This window comes from Kryptolebias marmoratus, linkage group LG21 (genome assembly GCF_001649575.2).
Source record: "Kryptolebias marmoratus isolate JLee-2015 linkage group LG21, ASM164957v2, whole genome shotgun sequence".
NCBI lineage: Eukaryota > Metazoa > Chordata > Actinopteri > Cyprinodontiformes > Rivulidae > Kryptolebias > Kryptolebias marmoratus.
In genome coordinates this window covers 22,227,518-22,255,006 of record NC_051450.1, presented here as the reverse complement: position 1 = coordinate 22,255,006, position 27,489 = coordinate 22,227,518, and the positions used below count along the sequence as shown (strand labels likewise).

The 27,489-nt window shown below is 44.3% G+C and overlaps 3 protein-coding genes across 7 annotated transcripts in view; 1 reads left to right on the top strand and 2 right to left on the bottom strand.

Moving 5' to 3' along the window:
- pigm (phosphatidylinositol glycan anchor biosynthesis, class M) overlaps window positions 1–13,906 on the top strand; it is a 64,919-nt gene extending 51,013 nt beyond the window's left edge. Inside the window, exons 8-9 of one of the 2 annotated variants that reach the window (XM_017415156.3) lie at window positions 8,836–8,943; window positions 13,327–13,906. In XM_017415156.3, the coding sequence (XP_017270645.1) occupies window positions 8,836–8,913 (78 nt within the window). In that variant the 3' untranslated portion in view covers window positions 8,914–8,943; window positions 13,327–13,906. Of the gene's footprint in view, window positions 1–8,835; window positions 9,024–13,326 lie in introns of those variants that run through there. The other variant, XM_025005707.2, reaches the window with a different exon arrangement.
- The window catches only part of LOC108235258, a 59,558-nt gene extending 43,231 nt beyond the window's left edge, over window positions 1–16,327 (bottom strand). The window contains exons 1-3 of one of the 2 annotated variants that reach the window (XM_025005706.2): window positions 16,023–16,327; window positions 15,735–15,833; window positions 13,913–14,094 (exon numbers count right to left, since the gene is read on the bottom strand). In XM_025005706.2, coding sequence (XP_024861474.1) covers window positions 13,913–14,094; window positions 15,735–15,796 — 244 coding nt within the window. In that variant the 5' untranslated portion in view covers window positions 15,797–15,833; window positions 16,023–16,327. The remainder of the gene's footprint in view (window positions 1–13,912; window positions 14,095–15,734; window positions 15,834–16,022) is intronic. The other variant, XM_017415154.3, reaches the window with a different exon arrangement.
- A 4,662-nt stretch (window positions 16,328–20,989) lies between these two features.
- Window positions 20,990–27,489, bottom strand: part of LOC108235139 (ankyrin repeat and SAM domain-containing protein 6) — an 11,709-nt gene continuing 5,209 nt past the window's right edge. For 2 of the 3 annotated variants that reach the window (XM_017414952.3, XM_037973225.1), the window contains 17 exons: window positions 26,775–26,993; window positions 26,509–26,704; window positions 25,822–25,972; window positions 25,691–25,735; window positions 25,393–25,597; window positions 25,159–25,265; window positions 24,933–25,084; window positions 24,242–24,476; window positions 24,084–24,133; window positions 23,224–23,418; window positions 22,998–23,145; window positions 22,741–22,925; window positions 22,345–22,537; window positions 22,131–22,198; window positions 21,944–22,060; window positions 21,679–21,775; window positions 20,990–21,602 (listed from right to left, as the gene is read on the bottom strand). In XM_017414952.3, the coding sequence (XP_017270441.1) occupies window positions 21,553–21,602; window positions 21,679–21,775; window positions 21,944–22,060; window positions 22,131–22,198; window positions 22,345–22,537; window positions 22,741–22,925; window positions 22,998–23,145; window positions 23,224–23,418; window positions 24,084–24,133; window positions 24,242–24,476; window positions 24,933–25,084; window positions 25,159–25,265; window positions 25,393–25,597; window positions 25,691–25,735; window positions 25,822–25,972; window positions 26,509–26,704; window positions 26,775–26,993 (2,413 nt within the window). In that variant the 3' untranslated portion in view covers window positions 20,990–21,552. Of the gene's footprint in view, window positions 21,603–21,678; window positions 21,776–21,943; window positions 22,061–22,130; window positions 22,199–22,344; window positions 22,617–22,740; window positions 22,926–22,997; window positions 23,146–23,223; window positions 23,419–24,083; window positions 24,134–24,241; window positions 24,477–24,932; window positions 25,085–25,158; window positions 25,266–25,392; window positions 25,598–25,690; window positions 25,736–25,821; window positions 25,973–26,508; window positions 26,705–26,774; window positions 26,994–27,489 lie in introns of those variants that run through there. The other variant, XM_037973226.1, reaches the window with a different exon arrangement.

The following is a 27,489-nucleotide window of genomic DNA, read 5'->3' as shown; positions in this document are numbered from 1 at the left end:
AGAGCTCCTAACAGGACCAGGTTTAGAGCTCTAACAGGACCGGGTTTAGAGCTCTAACAGGACCGGGTTTAGAGCTCTAACAGGACCGGGTTTAGAGCTCTAACAGGACCGGGTTTAGAGCTCCAACAGGACCGGGTTTTACTGCTTGAGTCAACGAGATTTTTGCCAATTTTGTCTACATTGAACAATTTTTAGCTACCAAACGTCAGCCACATATTTTGAATTAATTTAATGTTTTTTTTCCAAAGCTGAAACACAAATCATGATGGAAAAATAAGAAGAAAACGGATGCTTCAGTGCATTGGCACTCTTAATAAACAGATGTAATCTTTCTACAAACGACTCTTTTTTTTCCTGTAATCTGGAACATACAGGAGTTAATTATACCTCAGTAGCCTCGGCCCCATCAGCGATCATATGGCTCCACCAATTAGGTCAAGCCTCAGCCTTTTCTACATGAATTGGCCCATCTGACATTTTTCTAATGATGTTGATCCAACAATGGATGAGCGTTGAATTGGTGTTGTGATGGCCCAATGAATTATGTATCGCTGTGTTTCTCCGTCTCTTCTTTAGTTTCAAACCGCCGTAACCCTCGCTGACCTTTGCGAAGCGCGGCGCTGTGCTCCGATCATTCATGGTGCTGGGTTTTGAGTGACGCGTTGACCTCATTGCAGAGGCAGCAGAAAGGAAGAAATTTAAAATCAGAATAAAAGCCCAGCGTTCCTTGAAGGAATCCTGCCTTCCACGCCAAAGTTTAAAACATGTAGCTGTTTTGGCCAAATCTTAAAAATAATCTTAATGATCTGCTTCAATCAGTCAGCTGCTACTACACCACATTTTATCTCAATATCTGTGAAAAGTTTGCCATTTTTCTGTTTTTAGGGTTGGTTGTCTGTTGCATCCATCTTTAATCAGGTAAACTTTAAAAGTTAATCAGTTGTAGACGTACTTCTAAGTAGTTTCTGACATATTTTGCAGAGAAACGAACACATGATCGCCTGCTTTTTACGGCTGCAGGCGATAATAAATCTGCACACACAACCCAGTTCCAAAACTGGCGGGAGGTTTTTTAATATGTAAATAAAAACTGAATGCAATGATTTGCAAATCTCATAAACCCGGATTTTGTTCACAACGGAACAAAGTAAACAGATCTAAGAAATCGTACCACTTTTAGGAAAAAAATAAAGCTGTAAAATTAAATGGTACCAATAAAAAAAAACACATCTGGAGGAGCATTTAGTAACTAATGAGGTTAACTGGCAGCAGATCAGTGAGAGGACCGGGGATAAAAAGAGCGTTCAGAGGCTGAATCTGTAAGAAGTAAAGATGGGCAGAGGTTCATCTATAGATCTGAAGAATCTGGAGAAACCTCTGAGGTCAAAGGTCAGGCTGGTTCTGGTTCTGCTCAGGAACACTGTCTGTAAACACAGTTCACCGTGCCGTCCACAGATGCTGCTTAAAGCTCTATCAGGCAAAGAAAAAGCCAGATGTGAACAGATGTGTCTCCTCTGGACCAAAGAGGAGAACTGTTCTGAGGTCAGCCTGCCTCTCTGATGGTATGGGGGTGCATTAGTGCCTCTGGAGAGGCTCTCCTCAGGTCCAGATGTTTACAGACTGATGGAGATGCTGCACAGAGGGAAACATCTGGAACAACTTTAAAGAAACAAGTTGCTGCCAGCAGATTCTAAATTACCTGATTTATTTTCAAAAAATTGTAAATTTTATTAGTTGAAACATCTGATATGTTTACCATGTGGGTTTGTCAGATTAGTAAATTGTTGCATTTAGTTTTTGTTTAGATTTCACACACCTTTCTTGCCATTGGAGCTTTATGGATCTCACAGATTAATCCTAAAAAAAATACTTTTCAGATTTTTTTGTGTCAGATCAAAGCTGCTGATGAATGATGGAGCTTTAATCGGAGCCCTGAAACCTAAATAAACAAAGATTTCCTCCTGAACAGCTGGTGAAGATGATGTGTGAAACGGTTCAAAGGAACCCAGCGGACACTGGCCGCTCTGTGATTTCTGAAAGTCCCATCATGCCTGAGACATGTGAGCGGGGACGTCTTGGCTCTCCACTGGTTTTCAGACACGCTGAGGTCATTCTCCCCGGGTTTACACAACATTGCGTGAGAAGGGATGGGTATCTGGTGGATCCAGTTGCCCCGTGCGAGGGCGGCGGTGCCTCCATGAATGTGGCCTTTGAGTGGCGAGGGGCCAGCGGACTCTCAGACAGCCTGTTCTTACTGGATGTGGGAAACGGGCCTGAAACGGGCCCGATGCGACTTCAAACAGACACAACGATGTGATTATGCCCCCCCCTCCTTCCTCTCTGCCTGTTTTCTTCTGTGAACTCGTTCCTCGTGAGTCACAAGGAAGGAAAACCTCCCGCGCCGAGCCGCTGTTTGTAAACTCCTTCAGTCCATTTCAGCCGAAATGAGACGGTTTCTGGTTTCACTACTGAATCGTTTCTGTTCTTCAGCTTTTACAGCATTCATGTTCTCGCCTGGGTTTGTTTGTTTGTTTGTCTGGGAGCAAAATATTAACGATTAATGATCAGAGTCAGTCCGGTTCAAGATGGACGCCGCAGATAATCGACCTTAGGAAACATAAACGGCTCTAACTCGGTCAGTTTGACAAATATTGAGCTAAGATTTGGTGTGGTGGTAGCTGAGAGTCATTTCTAACACATATTCTGAGCTCTAATTGTTTGCACAATGTGGCGTCATAACATGCATGATGTTGTTTTCAAGGCTTCACTAAAACGGCTATAAAGAAATCCTAAAAACATTTAACTTTACGAGCTTCTGGTTTAAGGAAGGTAAACTGAGAATTATCCGTGTTTTTGGAAATAAATGAAGGCCAAACCAAAACAACGACTCAGCTCTTCATCCTGTAAATGTAATAAACGTCACAACAAACGTTTGTGTGGCGGCGGCAGGATGAAAACGCCGTGTTTTTCTCCGAACAGAACAGCCCAGCTGTGCTCAGACGGAGGCTGGGATTCAGCTCCGATCTCTGCTGCTATATTTACTCAGACCGTCACCGCAGGCCGTCGTTTCAACACCTATTCTTGTCAAAATATCTGCTGCGCCGAGCAAGGACGATTCTAACACGTTTAATTTGTCAAACAGCGTTTTTTAAACTGAACTTCCTCTGCAGCCGGAGCCCAAAATTCACGTTTTCCTCCAATATTCCTTCAGATATTATCCAGCTACTAAAAGGAAGTGAAACAATCATTTAAACTACATAAAAATGTTTTAGCGGTCATCAGCTCGGGTAATCTTCCTGCACATGTTGCTCATCTGGAGGCAGAAACAGGAAAAAATGACCCTCATCTGCTGCAAATCAAACACGACTGAAAAACTAAAATAAAAGAAGGAGCGTGATGAGTTGGAGCCCCTTGCAGTTCTATATTTATCTCAGTGAGAGTGTATGAAAACAGGGATTACAGCATGTGTGTGTGTGTGTGTGTGTGTGTGTGTGTGTGTGTGTGTGAGCATGAGCATGTGATGCATATTTAAAACATTTGCAATTTGATGATGAAAACAAATCCTGGCACATTAACGCAGAGAATTCCTCCCCTTCGCACGCAAACATGGAGCAGGGGAGGGCCGGCCCCGCCCCGTGTGTGTGTGTGTGTGAAGCCAGCAGCTGTTTAAATTCAGTTTAACAGAGCTGTCTCTGCAACATGTGTGGACAGAAGCTGTGTGACACCTCTCCCCGCTTGTCTTCATCATCAGAACGCCGGCGACGGCGCTCTCGTGTTGCGTCCGTCTGTTAGCAAAATATCTCACGAGCCGCTCGACAGATATCAGCAAAACTCTCAGAACATGATCGCTGGTTTCACGTCCAAAACTGATCAGCGTTTAGGGTCGATCCAATTCAAGATGGCCGCCACAGCCAATCAACCTTAGCGAACACAAAAATGGCCATAACTCAATCAGATTTAAAGGCATTGAGCTAAAATTTGGTGTGGTAGTAGCTGAGAGTCATTCCTAACACATAATTTGAGCTCCAACAGATCCAACAACATCTTCACTTTAAACTTTAACTTTAACTGTTGAAACCAACTATTTCTGTTAGCGAAATAGCTCACAAACAACTCTCAAGAAGTAATTATTAGATGTTAATTTACAACTGATTAACAACGCAGTCCAAGATGGCTGCTACAGCTAATTAACATTAGCAAACACAATCGATTTTCCATATTTTAAGCTCAGTTTTGGTGCGGTGATAGCTGAGAGTGATTCACGACTCATACCGGTGGGCAGTAAGCGTTCCATAAAGGAGTTATTGGCCTTTAATTAAAAATATTTGCTGTTTTTACTTCTCTGACTTACAAAAACTCTTATTTCTGGTTCAGCGATGAGTTCCAGCACCTGAACTGGTGATCTGAGGTGATTTCTTGGTGACATAAACCAGCTCTGAAAGGTCAAAGGGCGCGCTGCTTACGTTTGAAAGCAGATAAAACCCATTTCACCGGGAAGCATCTCTGCTACGGCCGTTGACGGTGATGAAATTAGGACTCGGAGCGGCGAGTCGACGTGTCAGACGTGTCGGTTAAAGTGAGATGAGCTGAAACACCCCGACAGCTGAAGTGTTCGCTCCGACAGCGTTTGAACAGAAGCGCTGCGCAGGGTTTGTTTTGGCTAAAACCCGAAGATCTAAGATGTGAAAGGATTAAGGGTGTCAGCCCGAGTGAGTGTACGCGCCGAAAACAGCTGAAATCTGAAGCCGTGAAACACAGACAGCGAAGTCAATCAACAGCAGCTAAAAAAAAAAACCTAAAGCCTGAAGCTCATTAATGCTGAAGATCTCAAGTAAAAAATCTCTAAATTACAACAAACATCAACTTTCTTCTTTTTTAATCACCTAAGATGACAAAATGCCCAAAGTTCTGATGTTTAAATTGCTCAGAAAGTGGAAAGATTGTGAGAGTAAAACTTATCGCTGTGATAAAATCTCCCAAATTCATAAAAACCTAAACTGTGATTGTATGAAAACTATTTAAAAAATCCCAGCTCAGTCATGTCAAGCCCAACTTTCTGCTGAGTCACCGTTGCCATGGAGATTCCCGCCTTTTTTGGGGGTGCACAGAAAGGCGGGAAACGGACAGAAAAAAAATTGGAAATTACAGCCTTTAAAAAGCATCTCTGTGTAAAATCTATAGATCATTTTAAAAAATATCTTGAATTGTAATTGCAGAAACATCTGTAGGCCATGCGTGTATATTTTTTATTTATCTAAGGTGTTTTGTGTCAAAGATATGCGAGGTTAAAGAGAGGCAGGTTTTAAAGGAAGAGTTTGAGCTCAGATATAATAGTAGTTTATTAGTTTGGGTATAAACTCTGTACTCTGAGGGGATTTAAGAGAAAATCAAAAATCCTGTTTCAGTGAGATAAACAATGGGTAAAAGAAGACAAAAATACCTACATTTGATGTTTAAACTGCGTAAGAAATGTAAAGTTTGAGGAAATAAAAGTTTGTTTCCAGGTTTTGGAAAGTTAGAGTGCTTAAATTTACTTTTAAATTAAACAATCTGTGATAAAATTCTAAAACAAATCCTCTATCTTAACCTGTAATTGTGTAAAAACTCCAACAGGACTAAGTTTTACCGCTTGCTACTAAATCCCATTGATATCAGTGGGTAAATTTTTCCAGTTTTTCGCTGATTTTATCCTTTTTATGCATCAAACTGCTCCCAAAAGTCACGGCATGTTATTCCTGATCGAGGCGCATGTTTTGATGTATTTTTCTGCATGAGCTTTTTATTTATATCTTTAATAAGTTTTGACCTTTTTCTCGTCTTTCTCCTCCTTTTGAAGTGGAGTTTAAGACATTTGGAAAGCTTTAGAGAACTCCCCGAGTCGGTCTTTCTCACACACCGTGAAAATAAGAGGTTGGCAGGCAGCATCAGACTTATCTTCAGGGCGATTTTCCTGGGAATGGACTTGTCCCGACTGGTCCATAAATGTAGGAAACACTTGTTTGAGGTTTTCGAGCTTCTTCTCGGTGCACCTGTGAGGAGTAGCTGGCTTTAACGGCGTGATAAAAACATGAAATGTGGGCGATAATCGGAGGAGCTGTCCTGTGTTTTTAGTGCACAGCACATGGTTCGGTGCAGTCACGCAACTGCCTTTTTATTCTTTCCGTCACTCCTTTTACTCTAAAACTCAAACCTCACCTGTCTGTCTAACAACACTCCTGTCAGGCCTGCTGACGTTAGCCTCGTTTTGTCTTTTTTGTTTTTTAAATGCTGTGCGTGTTTCTGCTCAATAAGGAAGGATTGTCCATCTGTCTGTCTTCAACCAAAACAATGAAAAAAACCATTTATTTGTTTGTTCTGTTGGGCTCGTTCGCTCAGTTCATTCGGAGTTTAGAGTTTAGAATCTGTGTCGTTCAATCCGGATCGTGAATGTACACGACACCCCCGGAGCTGACATGCTCCGAGAAACTATTTTTACTCCGGAGAATTATCTGCTGCTGTTTTTCCGTATCAAATGCTGATGAAAGGGGACCTCGCCGGGCTAATGGGAGTTAGCGTATCGAGCTGTATCGGGTCAGATGCCACCTTTGGTTTAGCGATCTTTCCAGCCGCATGGAAACATATCGATTTACATCAGGGAACAACAGCAGGGGCTGGGCCGGCCGCCGCTGCACACTGAAGCATGCTTTAATTAAGATAAATGGAGGTGACAGTCTTAACAAGCCGAGGCAGCAGCATGCTGACGACACGACCGGAGTTACAGAAACAACTTTATCATTTATGATACGTCAGCTTCTTTGTGTTAATCCCACCGCCAGGTGGAAAGGAGCTGAACGAATTCTGTACTGAACAACAACATAATGGCTAAAAGCTACAACTGAGCGAAACAGTAACTGACATCTAAAATCAGCAGAGCAGTAAATAAAAGCTATGCCTAAACAAGCAAAAGGAGCAGGATGAAGCTAAAATGTGCAGAATGGAGGACAAAAAAGAGCAGGAAATGGGCTGAAATGAGCCGAACACAAGCTAAAAGCAGCAAAACAGAGGCTGAAACTTACAAAATGGTAGATAAATTAGCAAAACCCGAGCTAAACAGTCTATAAAGAAGCAAAACAGATGATAAAATTAGCTAATCAATAACTAAATAAAAGCTAAAACTAGCAAAACAGGTGAAAAATTAGGAAAACATTGGCTAAAAGCAGTTAAAATGAGCAAAACCCAAGTCAAGCAGTGTATAAAAGAAGCAAAACAATAGCTAAATAGTGGCTAAAACTAGCAAAACAGATGATATATTAGGAAAACAGTGCCTAAAATTAGGTAAATTTAGCAAAACATGAGCTAGAATTTGCAAAACAGTATCTAAAAGTTGCAAACCGATGCTACAATTAGCAAAACAATAACTAAATAGTATCTAAAATTATTATTGGCATTTGCTCTATAAATAAAGCTATAAAGGGTTAGGAAGTTCAGTGACATCTTCCTTCAGTCAGACCTCACACTTGTACAATTTGTTATCACATGAACACAAATTATAAAGAATTGAAACCAGCAGCTGGGAAATGTTAGCGTGTCTGTCAGCTCTGAAGTGTTTCCCTGATATAATTATCAACCTCGTCGGCGGGGGGGCCTCGGTGCGATCGTCGTTCCCCTCCCCCTCCCCGCTCGGCGTGGAGCTGTGACAGTAATTACAGCAGACAGCTCCCAACAATCGTGTTGGACCAACAGAGGCTTCTGCTCGCGCTGCGGGAGTCCCGCCTGCCTGTTCGCTCTCTCTGCAGCTCCAAACGCACACAAACACGCCGCCACTAGCTGCTACCGCTGGAGTCTAATGGACACCCCCCCTTCTTTTTGTTGGCACTGATGTGAGTGATTCACTTACGGCCCCCAGGGGCTCGGTTTGCCCCCCCAGCTCCTTAAAGAGTCCGACTCCAATCGACTCCACCGGCTAACGAGCGAACTGTGAGGAAACCTTCGGCCTGTGGTTCCCAGCAGTCACTAACGGCTGCCGGGAGGGCCGTTAATTAACAAAAACAGGACATTTAAACTAAAACAATTAAACTGTTGTTTATTTTAGACTTTGAATGTTCGAACTTTAAAGCAGCTTTGATAACATGTCTGCAGAAAATAACCACGTAATGTAAACTGACAACCGTTTAAATGTTTCCATGAACAGCTATGTGTTTTTGGAGATTAAAGTTGTCTCTAATTGGCAAAGATCTGATTTAGAAATAACCCTGCTGGTCCGAGTGGATTTCTGCAGCCTTAAAACGGCTCCAAACATTAAAAAGTCACAGTGGCAAATGCTTTTAAATGCTATTTTATAAACCTTCCCTGCAGAAATATCATGATATTCCTGCAGGAAGTAACTCCACTCTGCACAGGAAGTGGTAGCTGCTCTTCTAAAATAAAATCATAATGTGAATTAAAAGATGTAAACGTTTATAAAATATAATTTGCTGCTATGAAATTTTGGAGATTGGAGTTTGTGTCGCTCAAACTCTGGTCAGAATTAAACTTTGTTTCTCCAAACTGAGGCGTTATCTGCAACAGGTAAGATATTAACTGTACACAGAGCGATCTGAAAGGTCCGAGGCGTCGCTTTAAACAAATTTGTGAAAAAATCTGCCTCTGATGGGCCTAGAAAGGTGTTAAACAGCAGGTTGGATTGGGTTCAAATCTGTCTGTAACACTCAGGCTTCTCCTTTAAACTGTTTCCGTGTAAAATAAATGGGAGCAAATAATAATAAAAAGGACTAAGAAGCCGAGCGCTGTCCGAACGAAGCGTGCGTTTAAACTTTGTAAATGTTTCAGCGGCGCCGTGTCGTCTTCTCTACACAGAACGCAGACATGGCGTGTGGAGGAAAGAGGAAGAAGATCGCCGAGGCGTTCGGCTTCGATCACGCACTCCCTCCGTGAAGTGATGAGCGGAGATTTTCCTTCACAGAGGTCAGTGTTACAAATCGCCGCAGACGAGAAAGAACAGGTTTTAAATGGAAAATGGAGGCTAAACGCCAAGAGGAGACAGATAAGGGGAGGAAAATGTGGATCTATGAGCTGCCAGAAGCAAAAACGACACAAATCTCAGGTTAAATTTTCTCTTTTACTTCATTACCGGAGGTGACCTGATATTTCACATCAGCAGAACGTTAATCCTGAACATCAGCGCCACAGAAAGCTGCTGTAAATACAGAGCCGTCCGAGACGTGTCACCGCTTCCATCTGATTCTGGTCTCTTTAACTCGATAATTGGATCAAACGGCAGGAGCGGCTGAAAAGGTCGAAGGGCTTGGCCTCCGGGAAAAGTTTAAGAGTTCACTCTGCAAAAAAATGTACCAAGAGACGCAACAAACGGGTTTTTAATGAGCCGTTTCTGTTCAGGAGGACACCAGATACCTCTTAATCTGAGGATTAACGGCTGACGGTTCATGAGGGGAATGCATGTCGCCCGCCACCTGGAGCTTTAAGCTCCTCGATGAGCACGACAATCAGAGGACGTGTTGTGAGTCACTCTCAGCTACTACCACCCCAACTTTTAGCTCAGTGGCTGCAAAAATGACTGAGCTGGACACATTTATGTGTTGGCTATATTTGATTAGCTGCGGTGGCCATCTTGAATCAGGTTGGTCCAATCTGTGCAGAGGGTTGATTCTAACAGTTACTGCAGCTGCAGAAATGATGCGAATAACAGCTGAATAAAGATCTGTTAAAGCTAAAAGAAGCAGAACACGAGCTAAAAGCTAAAAGTAGTCAGTTGCTAGTGAGAAGCTATAAGTTGGAAATAGCTGCCTAAAAGGCGAAAATAGCAAAACTGCAGCTAAAAGCTAAACGTAACAACAGGGTAGCTAAAAGATAAAGCTATCTAAATGTATCAGAAGGCTAGCTAAAAGCTAAAAGTAGCATAAGAAGACGAACAGAACCAGCAGCTGAAGCAGATGTCAAAGAGAACAACTTTTCTGAAGGATTAAAGAGTTTCTACAGAGAAAATATCTGTAAATTAAGTTAAATTATTAGAAAAATATAAACGTTACAAAAACCAAAAGTCAGAGCAGCCATCTCCTGAATCAGCCGAATGTTTTGATGTACGGGCAGCTAAAACAGCACAAAGTGAGAGTGAACGATGACTCAGCGTTCTGGATGAAGAGGTCCGATGTAACTCGGCATCTTTCCTCCACGCTCCATAAATGAGTCAAAGACTGTTTATAAAAAGAAAGGCGACCGCGCCGCGACCTTTCCGTCGCCGAAGTTGCTGCTGATTCGTCTGCAGCTCCATCCTGTCTGAGGATTATGGGGAAGGAAAACGTGTCCGGGTCACTGAGAGTTTAACAAACACAAAAGTCTGTGTGTGATCCGAGCCCTCAGCTAAAAGACTCCATTCACGAGCAGCGCCGGTTCTGACCCGGTTTAAACGGGCCGGGCCTCACCTTGGACCGAATGAGGAGTTTGCTCTTCCTCTCTGGGTCGGCCGGTTACAACACTCCTGTCTGCTGACGTCATGAGTGGCGTCCGCCTGGCGTGAGTCTGTGGCCTCGGTGGCGTTTCTCTTCCTCTTTTATCTCGGCTCGGCGTGCGGCCCGGCGGCGCTCAGAAAGAAACTGCAGCTCGACACCGACGAGGCTGTTTGTCGTCTGACGTCCGATCCACCCCGAAGGTCAGACCGTGCAGCGCTCCATCTCACGCTCTCCAGGCCTTTAGATGGCAGGCTGAAGGTCGAAGGTCACGACAGGAGGATTAGGAAGGCTTGTTTGGGAGGAGCAAAACCAAACCAAAGTGGAGAAGTTTACCCAGAATGCACTGCAGCAAAGACAGCAAATCGACCGTGAAACGTCCTGACAGTGGCGGGATTCGGAGGTGGAACAGAGGGAGAACGGGGCGCTGCAGGACACCACCAGGAAGTTCTACACGCTGCTTTAACTTGTTGTGTTTTTGTTCACGTTTGAGTAACTTTAGAGCCCGACTGAAGCTTAAATTACCTCTAAAAGGAAAAAAAGGCAGAAAACATCGGACCGGACCTGATTTTTATCTGAGGACGTTTGAGGAGCAGCTGATGAAGCAGCTTTCAGAATATCGAGACGAGCTGCAGTCTGAAGACAAACACGGAGGAATAATTAATCCGAACGATAAATATTTAACGAGCTCAGTGATTACACAGAGAGCAGAGACACTGTGGACATCCAGTCCTCACTGCAGGTCTGAGGGACGCTGAGGGACACTGAGAGACACTGAGGGATGCTGAGGAACATCCAAGAGACAAAATGTCCCCAGCAGACAGGAAGCTGCTCAGCCTTCATCTTCCTCATCAGCAGCTGATAAATGAAGCCTGAGGCCTCAAAGTAAAACACTTCAGGTTGTAGAAGAAAAAAACTATTAAAAATAAAAAAATATTGATCAAAAAATTACTAAATTATAAACTAATAAATATAAACATGTAGAAAAAACAATAAAAGGTAAAAAAAATAATGAAAAATATTGAGTTATTATTTACTTTAAAAAAGTCTCATTTTACTCAAACTTTATTTTAAAATTTTTATTTTTATTTTTGCAACTCAACTTAATTTATTTGTGAAGCACTTTATAAAACAACAAGTTAAAAAGGAATTTAATAAACTAAATCCGTGATAAAAACTATAAAAACGAGTTTAAAATAAATAAAATTTGATGCAATAAAAAAACAATGAATGTGGTATCAATAAAAGAATAAATCAACTCACTGTATTTAATTTTATTATTATTATTATTATTATAAGACTATAGTAATGATGTTAGAAGGTGGTAAAATAAATAATAATAATAATTTTTCAAACATTTTTTTATTTTTTATATTTTTAATTTTTTAATTTAATATTATGTTACTTTCTAATTATATTTTATTTACCTAATTATTGTTTTTTACTTTCTATTTTCCTTTTTACACTAATGAGTTAAAATTTGACATTTATTTCCTTTCGTCTTCCTCTTTTCCTGTATTTGTTTTTTTTTTTTTTTTACAGCATTTTGACGTCGTTTGTTGAGACGTTTTGAGTTTTTCTGTTTTCCTCTTTTATTTTACAACTAAACACCTGATTATTATTGTTATTATTATTATTATTATTATTATTTAAAGCAGGAAACTTTATCTGAAGCTGAAAAAAAGTCACCTTAAAGGCCGAATCTTCCAAAACTGTATTCTCCAACAAACAGTTTTTATTCTTATTCTCACATATTTATCTGTGCACGTTCGTTTATCTGTGCACGTTCATTTATCTGTGCACATATGTTCCTCCTGTTGTTCTGTTGATCAGATGTTGGGTTTTATTTACACACACACGCTCACACACACAACCTAAGAGTGTGTTTGAGCACAGCACACACACCGGAGGAGTCACACGCAGACAAATGAAACAAATCAAGCAGCAGTTTATCTCATCTGCACATCTATATTTCATTTACATTCATTTAATTTAGTCAAATCTCACATTAATGTGAAGCAACAGAAATGGAAATCAGGCTGCGGCGTCACGCGGTCCCCCTGGTGGATAAATCGGCTAACTGCGCCCGATTCCTCCGGCTGGTGAAGACAAATGAAACCTGAAGCTGCAGGCTTCATGTCATATTCCTGTCAGCGACGCGCAGACGGTTCTGTTGTTTCAGACCACAGGAAGGATGTGGACGCACACGCTGCTGATTGTGTTAGATTTATGTCAGAAAAAGCTCAAATATGAAGCCGAAGCATCAGAGGGGAGATGGCACTATGTGGGTCAGAACCAAATCCTTCGTGTTCGCCTCTAATGAATCTTATTTGCGTCGCATCAAAGGTCAGGCAAGCTGCTCGCCGCCGCCGATAACATGGCGCCCAGCAGAGGAGGAAACATCTATTACTGCTGCACATGAAGGACCACAGCTCCTTTAAGAAATGCATATCACCCGCCGGCTTTTATCCCAGAGTCAGAGCCGATTGGGTCAAACTTTGGAAAAAAGGTTATTGCTCAAATTGCGTGTTAGGGGTCAGTCTCAGCTACTACCACACCGAATTATAGCTGAAAATCTGTCAGATTGGCTGAGTTTTAGCTGTTCTGGTGTTTGCTAAGTTCAGCCAGCTGTGGCGGCCATCTTGAATGGGACTGACTCCAAATGGTAATCAGGCGTAGGTGTTCGTCCAAGGGTTACTTCATGAGAGTTTCATTCAAATCCGTCCAGTAGTTTGTGAGATATTTCGCTAACAGAAAGACAAACGTGCGCAGACGAAGGCAGTTACATCATCGCCCGCCTTTCGGCGGACCGGGACTGTTTGGAATTTCAAACACGAAGCTGCTGTGGACAGATGAGACTAAAACCAAATGTTTTGTCCATCAGGGACAACATATAACACCTCCCTTCACACCGTCCACACAGTGAGGCACGGCGGTGGCAGCATCATGATGTGAGGACAGATCTGAAGGAAAGATAAGTCCAGAGACCTGAGACTGGGATGGATGTCCACCTTCCAGCGGGACAACGACCCTGAACAGAACCGGACCTCAGCCCGACCTCGAGGTCTTTACCTGCCGGAGTCACCACCTGTCCTCCAGGTCTCAGCTGAACCACCAGGGTCCGGAGCCGAGCCGAGCCGAGCGACCCGGACCAGAGGGGGAAGAGAAAAGCCACATGTGACAAAGAGGAGAGAAACCCGTCTGAACCCTGAAGGACCTCAGCTGCTTCCTCTCCTTCTGCTTTATCACATGAAGAGAAAATCTCTTGTTTTAGCGCCGCCACATCCAGCTGTGCCCTCAGCCTCGGCGGTAATAAGGCCAGTGGCAACGAAACACGCTCCGAAGAGGCGCATGAATATTTGAAGAGAGGAAGAGTTGGAAAACAAGACTTAGCCTACATTTCCCCATCTCTGCCCGCCAACACGGCGATCCCCCGATCTGCACGACAGCAAACACCGAACCGCCGTTACCTTGGAAGAAACTCTTGACGCGGAGGTAGGAGACGGCGAGGCGCAGCACCGACAGCTTGTCCAGCTTGGAGATGACGTCTGGGGCGAACGGCAGCAGGCTGGCCAGCCGGTCCAGCTCGGCGTTCAGCCGGTCCCGGTGCCGCTTGGACGGGTTGCTTTTCTCGTTGGCCAAGGACGGCTTCCTGGCGATGAGACGGACATCAGACGGCGTGTAAACAAAGTCAAACGTTACATTTCTTACACAGTTTACTCTGTTCCAGACGCAGGTTTTTAGGTTATTTCTTGTTGGGGGTGAGCGAATCGATCCTGATATTGATTGTTATCGATGTCAGCGTTGATATCGTATCGACGCTTTTATCATTTTAATATTAATTAATGTAAACATCCAGTGAGCTCAGCGGCCTCCATCTTCTGTAAACGGAAGGATGAGCGACCGGGGGTCAAAGGTCAGGGAGGAGCCCAAGAACCCGACGGTGGCTCTGACAGAGCTTCAGCGCTGGTCCCGGGCCTTGGTGGGATCAGACGGACTCAGGGAAGAGGAGGATTAAAGGACGATGAAGATCGAGGAGCAAGATCAGAAAGATTGTTTTTCATAATAAATTATGTTACAATTTAAAGTAAATTAAAAGTTACTGACTGACAAAAATATCTTACATTTAGTGAAGTCTGCAAACTGTTTCTTATCTTTTAGGAGTTTATCTTTTAAAAAAGAAAAGCACATTTTGTGTTGGAGCAGATAACAGATTTCTGTCTTTTAGAAAATAAAATAAAGTCCGGACATTTAAACTTCACGAGGCTGCGAAGGAGCGAAGAAGAACGAATCAACCTGTTTATTTTTGCTGCTTTAAATCCCGAACGCATCCGATTCAAACCTTTTTATTCAACTTTATAAGAATCTTTGTGCAAATGTGCAAAACAATCTGTGAAAAAGCAGCTCAAACGTGGACATGATTTAGTTTTTAATGAACCGTAGACACGTCTGACACTCGTATCAGCTCAGATTCTGAAGTAAATCTGTCATTTTAAAATATAAATCATTTGTTTTTTTGTATAAAAGGTAAATAACACGAGGAAAGTTTGCTGTTTGTTCCGATCGTCTTCATATAAGAGGCAGAAGTCAGATCTTGCAGAGCCGAGTGGATCCAGAAACACTCAGGTTTTATTTGTCTTTTAATTTGGCGAGTCACCGTTTTACCAGCTGTGAGTTTTATTCTCAAAATACAAGAACTATTATAGATTATTTTACACTAAACTACCATTAAAAGGCAGAGTTGTCCTCATGTAAACAATCTGCAATAAAAAGAACAATTAAAGCTGGTTTATTATCAGAAATTCCAACTTATTGTTTATTTAATTGTTATTTTAAGTTAAATAAAAAAAAGGTTTTGTGTCACAGTAGTGTGTGTTTCAGTCCCACAATGTCGCGGTTTGATGTGGTGAAGATATTTCTCTCCTAGCAAAGGCAGAAGCATGTCATGAAAACTTTATAAATGCCGCAGGCCTTTTTTAAAATTACCACTTCCCTGTTTAATATCTTATATAACCGACTATTCCTGGCATTAGCTGACGAGATAAGAGAAAATCTTGTTAAAAGCCTCAAAACATGCACAGTTAGAAAACATAAAATACTGCTGGAGATTAAAAACTGAGCGTGCAAACCTGTTTAAACGACCGGGTGCATTAAATGCAACCAGAAATCACACCTGACAGCAAACTATTCATGGGTTTTGTCCTGGAGCTGCCTGATAAAAGCATGATTTATTAACTCCACCAGGCGTGTGCCGCCTCTGCGAATGCACAGTATCAAAAGGAGCTCCTTAACTGTTTCTGGATGGGTTTCCTCCTCTTTCTGCCCGCGTACATGCAGTCTCCCGGAGGGATCATGATCTGGCGCTCCTTGGAGGTAACAGGTGCGCTGCTGCTGGGTGTCAGAGAGAAACTTTAGCTCCTTCGGGCTGCAGAGAAACACCTCCCAAAACCTTCACAGCTTCAGACTTTAAGGAAAACATCCTGATTAAAATGCACAGACTGAAACATTGTGACTCCTACCTGCTTGTCTGGACAATAAATTGGAATTAGACTAAAATTAAAACAGTAATAAAAGCCTTACCCAGAATATCTGCGGATTAAATCCAGTCTACAGCTGCTGAGTCACATTCACTTGAAATGTGTCAAAGATGCTCCGGTGTTTATTATCCAATGGGAGAAAAGAGCAGAATACAGAATAAAGGCAGAGGCTCGATGTTGATGTTTTCCTCCGCTTTGCTCTGCTCGCTGCAGATGTTGCCTGATTCTTTATAACCAATTGAGTCGCCCTGACTTCCTCGCGTTTCAGGTGGCGGATTCCTCTGAATGACATGTCGAGCTCTTCGCACGCAACTCTCTGCCTCACAAACACGACGCGAGCGCACACACACCACACACACACTCACACACACACAACACAAGACTTGCTTATGGTGCTTTCCAAGTGCTGTGTGTATGTAGGGATTTAAATTTGTGGTTGTTACATCTCGTTCATTTAGATGATGAGCAATTTTGTGTTTTCTATCTAGATTAACAACATATTCTGCCGTGTAAGAAAACGCCAGACACTTTCTAAATTAGTTATTTCTCTAACCTTTTTTAAATTTATTAATTTACTGAGTAAAAACAATTTATTTGCGCGTATTTGAGGACTAGTTTGCTTATTTTCGAGGAGCACTTGAAAGCAGCACGATGAAGGGGGAGGAGCCACGAACTCTGAGCGGCAGCTGCGCAGATCGCTTCAGATCAGCAGCATTCTGCGCACTTCTCACCAGCGAGGCTGATCGCGCAAGTCTATTCACGGATCAGCGGCTTTTTTAGTCCGATTTATCTCCGAAAAACTGAGGATTCGCATCGAAACGGGCTTTTTTTTAGATATTGGTGTTTCAAGATTAATGCAGGAGCCTTGTAATCGATTTAGAGGACTTTATTATTAGAAACAGGATGGGCTCTCGTCGGAACTGTCTTGCCTGAAAGTTTGAGCAGTTTTTACCGGAAGTCACATGAGTGCGCCTTCAAAATCAAATCATAGTGTTAATTTAAAACGATACTCCGTGAAATCTGAAGATTAAATCTTGAAGTCCGGATCTTATTGGGTTTATCAGGGTAATACTCACTCCTACACAGCCTTTAAAAGCGTAGAAGTAACGTTAGAGAAGTCTTTTGTGCATTTTATTAATATTATTTTGAAATATACAACCGGAAATGAAGTGGTGATCTGTTCGGCTTGACGGAAATATGCCGTGGCTTTAGTTTCTGTATTAAATAAATACAATTTTATTATTTGTTGGATTTTATTAAACATTTAGACGGCAATAACTTGCCCTTAAGTCAGTCACAAGTTACTTTTATCTCAAACTTATTAGAAACTGGTAGAAAAAGTGGCAATTTTGATCGTGTTTCTGTGTCGGTTTGCTTAAAAAATGTAATAAAATGTGCAGATGTGATGTTTTGTCAGTAAAATAGGCAGATATACCAGGAAAAATGGTTTGTAAGCTTTGGTATCTTGGTTTTTCTGCTGCCCCCTGGTGTTCAGTTTGTGTATTAAAATGACCAAAAATACACAAGCTGTGATATTTGTTGTTTTTGTTTGTTTTAGTGATGTGGCTCATACAAATCACCAATTTAAACCTTAAAGAAACATTAAATTAAGTGTCAGCCTGCTAATTTCTATTTATTTATTTTACAAAATGGAGTTTTGTGATGTAATGTGACACAGTCGATAACCCCATCTGCACTGCATCAAAGTTTATAAGAAGAATAAACGTCTGTATTTTTTACCTATAGGGTTTTCTCTTTTATCGGGAGGTGTTGTATTTGTTGTGACAGGTGGAGCTGCAGGTTTCCACTTCTTGTTGAGACTGTCGGTGGCTGCCTTTAAAGCGGCGGGGTAAAGCTTTCTGTATTGTTGCAAATCCACGGGCAACTTGATCCGAGCTTAGCCCCGACTTAAACCTCTGCTAACTCTGCAGGGACCTGACCTTCGCACGCAACCGCACCTCTGCCTGCATGCAGGAAACACGTTCACGAGCCTGGAGTTACTTTGTATTTTGCCAACAGACGTCACTGACTCCAGTAGTTAACAGCAGAGTTTAAATTGAGGATAATAGACAACCTGTTGGTGCTCGGAGTGCGTGTTTGGGATGACTCTGAACTACCTCCACACCAGATTTTACCCTTTCAGATTTTCACACAAGTGAAAAACAACAGACAGGAACTATAAAGTCGATTTTGGTTCAATTTTTTTGTAAAAGCAAAATAAAAAGTTGTTTCCAAACACCTTCAAACAGAAGGTTCTGATCTGTTAAAGGATGTGAACAGTTATTATCTTACCTGTTGTAGATAGCACTTTGAACAACCTCAGCTAAACAAGCTAACGGCTAATCTGCTGCTAATTTTAAATTTTAAACTTTAACCTTCTTCAGTTTCACATTACGCCATTATTCAGGAGAAATCCATTCCTGCAGGACGTGCTACAGCTAGCTGCTGCTGCTATTTGCTCTTGCAAATAACCACAAAATTTCATGTGAATAATCGTGCGATGTGAAACTGATGTAAACATTTATAAAATAGCATTCATACTAGCTGTTAACTCAAACTTGCTGTTAGCTAACACTAGCATTTGCTAAAATTAGTCATTAGCTCTGACTAACCTTTAGCTAAGACTAGACATTATTTGAGACTAACTATTAGCTCAGACTAGCCACTAGTGCATCAATCCGGTCAGAATCAAACTTTCCTCTAAACTGAGGTCGGTTCAAACAGTTATCTACAGCAGGTAAGATGTTTATTGCTCATAAACCTTCCACAGAAGTTTGGACCCGTGGGAACATGTTCAGGCGTTTAGAACTTGCAGAAAACGCAGAAACGATCTGGACGTTTTTGTTCTTCTTTATTTCAGCTGAAGAGATGTGAACCAATCCAACGCGCCGAACCTAAAGGGTTTAAACCCAAAACTTAACAGACTGATGTTTATTTGGGGACAATAAGCGGATCTCCTTTGAGCTCATAAAACCTTCAATCTGGGACAAACTTTGACTCCAATGTGAATAAAAACGTCACACAAAGAAATGAGTGATAAATATGATCTTCTTCTCTGAGTGACGTGGAGCCGAGTTTGGGTCAGAATGGGTTTAATAAATTCTGTCAGTAATTATTTTCAGTTTAACTCAGAAGCAGTTTGGGATAATCTTCTGTTCCTGTTGGGATTTGGGTTTCTCGGGGGTCATTTTGTGGTCAGATAAAAGGACAAATGGAGATTGCTTCTTCTTTTCTGCCTTTTGTCAATCTGTCTGTAATCTGCTCATCGTGCTTTTACCTCATTGTGTCGTTTTCTGAAAAAAGCCCCAAAAAATCAAAGCTAAAAGGTGACTCAGCAAACAGGAAATTATTGAACAACAAGCAGACGGCACACTTAGATCAGCGTGCACTTTAATCTGTAACTGCAACTGAAAAAAACAATAAATCCTCCTGCAGGGAATGCATATCGCCCGCCACTTTCCATGCCAGACTGTAGAGAGAGAGAGCTGCAGCTGTGGTGGCCATCTTGAAAACATTAATCAGCTGTGGATTTACACTCACTGATTATTTTCTGAAGGTTTTGTTGAAATCCGTTCAGTGGTTCAGGAGATATTTTGCTAACAGACAGATCTGTTAGTGTTTGCAGTATGTGTTTGGGATCAGTCTCAGCTACTACCACACCAAGTTTCAGTTAAATATCTGTAAAACTGACTGAGTTGTAGCCGTTTATGTCAGAGGGACGGCTCAGTTTTGGAGACTAGGTTTGGACATGTCCACAGGAGGGACAGTGGACATGTTGGACAAACGATGTTGGATATGGAGCTCCCAGATATTCTACAACTTGAACAGCTTTGGACGAGCGCCCCCTGGTGTCTGTTTTTAGTTATTTGAGGCTTAAAGGAAAGTGTGACGCTGTGATTGACAGCTTGTTAGCGAATGGGAGGGGCTGTGGGCGGGGCTTTGTTAACCAGGTCGCAGTGAGCAGACTCTGGTTCCAAAACACACAACTTCTCAGCACCGGATGAAGTAACGGAGAGGGACAAACGTACTCGAGACACACGAAGGTGCTTCAGAATCAAACTGCTGCCCCGCTCAGACCGGACTGATGAGCTCACAGCTAGTCTTTTATTTCCGCCCGACAGGCGGGCGACAGCGTCCTCGCCGGGTTTAATGAAAGCATCACCCTGCTCTGCTCAGATGTTGGACAGAGCTCCGTTTGGAATATATTACCGTTTCTGTGGCGTGCAGTGACTCACTCAGCTTCCTGCTGGCTGTTTTCAGGCTCATACGGTTCGGATTAGATCGAATAACATGAAATAATATTGTCTGTAGCTGTCAGGACAGTAGTCATGTGGTTGGAAACACCAGACAGGAATTATTTTCTGTTCACAAACTGTCCACTCCGATTCCAAATGGTTCTTTGTTGCACTAAAAAACAGACTTTGTTCAAATGTGAGGTCACCCGCATCATGAAGTCTGTTATCAGAAGAAAATCAAACTCAGAAGTGGCAAAAAGGCAGCAGTTTTTACAGATTTTAAAGCTGAAGTTTTACATTTTTACATTTTCAAAATGGAACTTTTTTTTTGATTTTAGTTAAATACAACAAATTATGGTTTTTATTGTATAATTTGAATAAATGTTTTATTTTGTAAAGAAATGCCATTTTTAATTGAAGAATGTGGTCTGTTTGGATTTTTTTCATAGTTAGTAACGAGTTAGGCAACAAAAAAAGTATTTAAATTAAAAATTTTCAGTTTGAGCTTCAGACTTATTGAGTGTTTTTAGCTCATCTCCTGGTGTGAGTGACCTCATGAGGTAAATAATATTCTAGCAGCAGAAAGAATGAGAGCTAACGAGCTTAACGAGGCTAAAGGTGGACATGAACGTCCAATCAGGAAACAGCCTCTCTGCTCACTGGAGGTTTGCTGCCCTCTTCTGGAAGGAGGCTGCATTTACAGCAAGGTTTTCAAACACAAAAAAAATGCTTCTTATCTCACATCCAAGATAGTAAAGAGCAGGAAAACATTTTATTACTTTATAATAATGTTTATTTATTCATGTCAGAACGATTGTTCCTTAAATTATCTGTGTACACAGTGATTTGTCCGATAAAATCTCAAATATATCGTCCCTCATGTCTCTGCTCCCACTTTCCCTGCATCAGTGCATCTTTTTAAATCCTAGTACCTCCCTTTGAGTCCTCCTCACAATCTTGCAGGTTAATATTTGTTTGGTTTTTACATCAATCAGCCGTAACATTATGACCCCTGTTGGCGGCGGGAAAAAACAAGGAACCTGAGGAGATGAGGATTCCCTCAGAGGACGTTGTACCGTTAACTTGAACAAGCGAGTGGTCGTAACGAGGCTTAAACACGCTTTTATAAAACATTCTCACATTTTCATGGAAACGAGAGCTAAACTTTGCTTTGTCCGTCCGCAGAGCTTCCGTCCCACTCTGGAGACGAACAGTTTGGTCCCACAGTGTCCCAGTGAGGGACTTTGGTTGTGGTGGAGTCCTCTCGTGGTTCTGGACGCTGGCGTTCAGGAGCCTCCTTGGACACCTGGCGCCTCGGGTCGTGGACTTCCTGCCGGACTACCTCTTGCTGGACGAGCGGACCTGGTGTCTCATCCACGTCGTTGGAGCTGACGGAGAAAGGCGAAAGGACAGGTTGAGACGTGTTTCCGGTTGGTTGGCTGAGTTTGAGTGTTCTGCTCTTACATCGAGGTCGGCTCGGTTGCCGCGGGTTACTGGCGCTGCTGCCGAAGGAGGACTGGAAGTTGTGGATGGTCTCCTGGAGGATCTGCCGCTCTCGACCCTGGGGAGAACCGACCACCGATCTTTGAGCTCATACGCTGCAGAGACACTCAGGAGATGGACACCATCCCCTCATCGTGAAGCTGCCACCACCGTGCTTCACTGTGGGGACGCTGTTGTCCTCGATGGTCAAAATGCTCAATTTTACTCTCATCTGAACCAAACACACCTTTCCGGCGTTGAGCTCCGAGATGGCCGCCAGGATCTGCTGCCTGGGCCCGTCGGTTTTAATCCCCAGCTCCTTCAGGTCTCCGTCCGTGAGGGTCAGGAAGGCTTCCATGTCCACCTGAAGGACAGCAGACACGTCTGAGCAACCAAACCAAACCACGGCGAACGTGAAACGAACGACAGAATACCTCCTGCTCCTCAAATATCGGCTGATATTTCTCAAGGGAGAGTTTTCTCAAAATACTGGAGAGCTCGTCTGAAAAACAACAAACGATGACATGAGTGACGCAGAAAGCCGTCCACTTTAGAGTTATCTGCATTCAAGATGGCCGCCACAGCCTTTAACACCCGCTGTGGTAGTAGCTGAGAGTCATCACGACACAAGTATACGAGCAGAATGACCTTCGTCTGTGATGGTCCCGCTGCTGGACCCCCCGCTGCTCTTGGACCGCTGCTGGGACGAAGCCGAGGACAGAGAGTCCCCCGGCCCGGGGGGGATCTTCGGCGTGGGGGACGGAGACGGGGTCAGGGTGGGGGACGTGCTCTTAGAGGTGGAGGACGTCCCCGACTGAGACCTCTTCTTCAGCTCCAGCTTCTACAGAGGAGGACAGCTGTGAGTCCAAACAGTTAGCGTCTTCTGCTAACGGCTAACGGCTGAAGAATCTGGACAGAAGCTAAAAACAGCAGAACAGTAGCTAAATGCTAAAAGTAGCAGAGAGCAGCTAAAAGCTAAAACCAACAAAACAATAGTTGAAAGCTAAAAACAGAAGAACAGTAGCTAAAACTCTCTAAACCAACCCTTCTGGAGTGGACGTCTGAGGACACCAGGCTGGGGTGGGGCGGGATGTCCAGTCCGGGTCCAGGAGCCGCCGGGGGACCCGGGTTCTGCTGCTTGTCTGCAGGCGGAGCCTTCACCTCCGTCAGGCCCGCCGCTCGTTTACGTTGAGCTGCTATCTGGGACAGAACGCTGTCGGCGCTGCCCCCTGGTGGACGAAAACAGACACTGCGTTAATTTGAGCGGCGCCTCGTTAACCGGAAGCCATCTTTGTGCGAACCTGAGCGGTTGAGCCCCGCGACTCCGTTTGAGCCTCCGGAGGAGTGGGGGGAGTGGTAGTGTCCGGAGTTGGAGGGCGAGGATGAGGAGGGTCCTTTGGGGATGCTGGGGAACTTAATGGACCGGTTCACCACTCGAGTGATAGACGTCTGGAATGAAGCAGCGGACAGCAGAGATGAAAACAGGATGAACACAGAAAGTTCGACAGAAACCTCACGGCCACTCACGATGTCCGAGTTCCCGCTGCTGTTGAGCTTCCTCTGCGGCGGCATCGGGAGGCGCGGCGCCTCACTCTTCCCCTCCCCGGAGAGGCGGGAGCGGTCCGAGTTCCACGCCTCGAAGTTGGACGGAGGTAAGAAGGGAGGGATCACGGCCTTCAGCTTGTCGTTAGGAAGCCGGGTGAGAGGCGCGCCGCTCCTCAGCTGCAGGAGAACAACGACAACAACATGCTGAGTCAGCGTTTACACGGCTGGTTTCCTGGATTTTATCTCTTTATTTTGTTTTCTACAATCTAAATATCTGATCAAACACCAAGATCTCCTCAGTTCCTTCAGAAAGATCGTTCTCTTTAAAAGCTGCTTCAGCTTCGGCTGTCCTATGTTGCTTTTAGCTGCCAGTTTGCTAAAACTAACATTTTGCTAACATTAGCTACTGGCTAGCTCTTTGCTGTGTCTGAATGTTACCAAGCTTTTGGCACTTTTAGCTTCTAGCTAGGCTAATGATACTTTTAGCTGATGTCCTGCTATTTGTAGCAGAAGTTGGCCTTTTACTACTTTCACTTCTAGCTAACTTGGTACATTAAACTATACTTTTGCTACTTTTAGCTGTTAGCTACCATGTTGCTACTTTAAGCTTTAAGCTACTTTTCACTTCTAGCTCACCTTCTGATACTTTAACATTTTGCTACTTTCAGCTAGCCTAATGACACGTTTAGCTTTTAATATTCTTCTATTTCTTATTTTAATTTATCCTTTTGCTACTTTTCTCCTCTAGCTAACCTGACAGTTTGAGCTAGCCCTTTTGCTCCTTTTAGCTTTTAGCTAGCCGTTTGAAACTGTTCGGCTGCTGTTTTAGTCCCACCCCTCACCATGGTGGTAATGAGAGGGTCGTCCTTCTCTGACGAGGCTCTGCAGTGACCTGTTTGAAGGAAAAGACAACATTTTTTTTAACCCTTCGCCTCTTTTAGCTGCAGCTTCGTACAGAAAACACAAAGTCCAGCCTTCGGCTGCTGTTCCTTCAGCTCACCGCTTTCTTTAGTCTTGATGGCCCAGACGGAGCTCGCCTCATTGGCTCCCGGGGCAGAAGTCGGTGCCGCAGCCCCGTTAGCCGCCGCCGCCTTCGTATCCGCCCTCATCGTGGCGTCCAGCGGGGTTTCGGCGTCGTCGGGAAACGGAGCCAGCCGATTGGTTGAAAGGCCGTGCCGCAGGGTGTGGGTCAGCTTCAGCCGGCGGAATCGGTTTGACATCCTGCTCCACCAGGACTGAAACAGAAACCGGGTCGAGGGTTTTCTCAGCAGGATGTAAACAGCGCCGGCTAAACGCAGACCGAATGCTAACAGCTAACTGAGCTGTCAGCCCTAAAACAAGCAGAACATGAGCTAATATTAGAAAAGCTGCAGTTCACGTAATCAGCCCAACGGAAGCTAAAATTAGCACAATAGTAGCTAAAAGATAAAGCCATCTAAACAGTAGTTTAAAGCCAAAATCAACAGAACAGTAGCTAAAAGCTAAAACCAGTAAAATAGTAACTAAAACCTAAAATTTGCATAACAGCAGCTAAAAGTTCAACTTTAAGCTTAAATCAGCAAAAAAAGTAAATGAAAGTAAAATTAAATTAAATATCTTAAAAAGTATAAAAGTTACAAAAAGTGTCCTGAATGAGCCGAACGCCTTGATTTGTTAAAACAGCCGAAGGTGTGTTGCCGTGACGATAATACCTTCAGGCCTCCCCTGTCGTCGGGCGGAATCGGGACGTCGTCCAGCGACTGTCGGCTCTTCGAGCGTGTGATGAAAGCTCTGCCCCGGTGTTTCGGCTTGTCTTTGTCCACCTGCATGCACACCGACGCCAGGAGGCGGACCAGCTCCGTGTCTGACGACAAACAGGAAGTAAACAGGAAGCGAATAGGAAGTAAACAACGAGCCGATTCAGCAGATTGCAGCTACCTGGGTCGTTGAGCAGCATGACCAGATCGAAGGCCGTGTAGCCGTTCTTGGCGCGCAGGTTGACGTCGGCTCCCTGACCCAACAGGTACTTCACCACGTCTTTGTTTCTGGGAGGGGACAAGCAGAGGACAGGAAGACAAAAGGTAGAAAACATGGAGTCTTTGAAGACGCGCCGAGCCTCTGAATTTATCTTCAGCGAAACAAACAAACAAGAAACGAGCGGCGCCGACCGACCCGTGGTACGTGGCCTGCATCAGAGCCGTCCACCCGTGAACGCTGTCCTGTTTGTCCACGTCGGCGTCCTTCTCCACCATCAGCTGCACCACCTCCAGCTGCCCGCTCACCGCCGCCATCATCAGAGGCGTCGCTCCCTCCTGATTGGACGAGTTCACCTGTGCAGGCTCCTCTTCCAGGATGTCTTTGACCAGCTGGGAGTTTCCTGCGTGGAGCGGGGGACACGTGGACATGAGGGGACAGGTCAGCACTGGGGGGCGAGACATGTCCCCGAACTCGTTTTGTACGTTAAACTCACCCAGTCTGAGAGCGGCGAACACGTCGGGCCTCTTCCTCTCGTCGTCTGCGACAATCAGAGCAGAGACGAACAGTTCAAGATGGCTGCCACGTGGACACGAGACAGTAATCTGAGACAGGAAGAAGGTCTACCGGTCTGAGGTCTGACGGTGGTGATGGAGTCCAGGTACGTCTTCACGTCCCTCTGCTTCAGCTGCAGGGACAGCTCAAACGCCGTCTTGGACAAAACGTTGACCCGGTCCGGATCGGCGCCACGCTCCACCAGCTGCTGAGCCACGGCCGTCTGCGGGACACAAGACACGGCGTCAACACTCAGCCGAAGATGCTGAGACTCAGCTGTTAGGGCCAGAAGAAGCAAAACACCAGCTGAAAGCTAACAAGGCCACAGTAGCTAAAGGTTACTAGCTAAAGGCTAGCTAAAAACAAAACTACCTGCTAGAAGCTAAAAGAAGCAAAACAAAACGAACGGATAAAAATGAGAAAAGGTCAAAAGCTAAAAATAAAAATGGGTAGCTAAAGGTAAAGAAAACAAAAGGCTGAGCAAAAGCAGCTAAAAGCTACAAACAGCAAAAGAATAGTTAATAGCTAAAAGTAACAAAAGATCAACTAAAAGTAGGAAAAGGTTAGCTAATAGCTAAATGTAACAAAAGGTTAGCTAAAAACAAAACTAGCAGAGGTTTAGCTAAAAGCTACAAACAGCAAAAAGACCAGCTAACAGTAACAAAAGGCTAGCTAGAAGCTAAAGGTAGCAGAAGAAGACAGGAACAGCTGTACGCTGAAGGAACTGGAAGAAAAGCACGGCGGGACTTTAGGCCCCACCTTCCCGCTGAGCGTGGCGGCCATCAGAGGACCCCAGCCGGTGGTTTTGTGGCTGAAGTTGACGTCGGCGCCCCAGTCCAGCAGCAGGAGGACGGACGCCTCGTGTCCATGCTGAGACGCCACCATCAGAGCCGTGACGTCCATGAACTCCCTGCCTCCTCCTGGACAGCCCTCAGCCGGTCCAAACCCAGCTGCACTGTGGGGGACAAGAGGACGGTCAGCGTCTCGCCCCCTGGAGACGGACTCGCCGCCGCAGCGAAAACAACCTGCGGCTGTTGTTGTTGTTGCCGTTGGAGACCGCCTCGGCCCCGACTGTCAGGTGGTCGTAGTCGTCGACGAAGGCCCCGCCCTCCAGGAGCAGCTTCAGCACGTGGACGTGTCCCCCGCGGGCCGCCATGGTCAGGACGCTCGCCCCCAACCGGTTCCGCCCATTTATCTCCGCCCCGTTCTCCAGGAGGAGGTGGGCGACGGTCAGGTGGCCGAACCTGGATCGGGAAGGTGACGAGAAAACATTTCAGCAACAGGAAGATGAGGTGCTGTAGCACCCTACACGCCCTTACTTCCTAACAGACCGAAATACGAACTGGATCAGAACTTTTACATAGTTCTGTGTCCATCAGAACAACAGCTGAGGTTTTTAAACTAAGGTTTAACCTGACTAAACCCAAATGATGGTCTCTGCCCGTCTCAGACCCGAATGAGGGTTTCTGCCCGGTTTAAACCTGGATTAGACCCGAATGAGGGTCTCTGCCTGGATTAGACTCGGACTGAGGTCCTGGGTGAGGGTCTCTGCCTGGATTAGACCCGAATGAGGGTCTCTGCCCGTCTCAGACCCGGATGAGGGTCTCTGCCTGGTTTAAACCTGGATTAAACCTGGATTAGACTCGGATGAGGGTCTCTGCCCGTCTCAGACCCGGATGAGGGTCTCTGCCCGTCTCAGAACCGGATGAGGGTCTCTGCCCGTCTCAGACCCGGATGAGG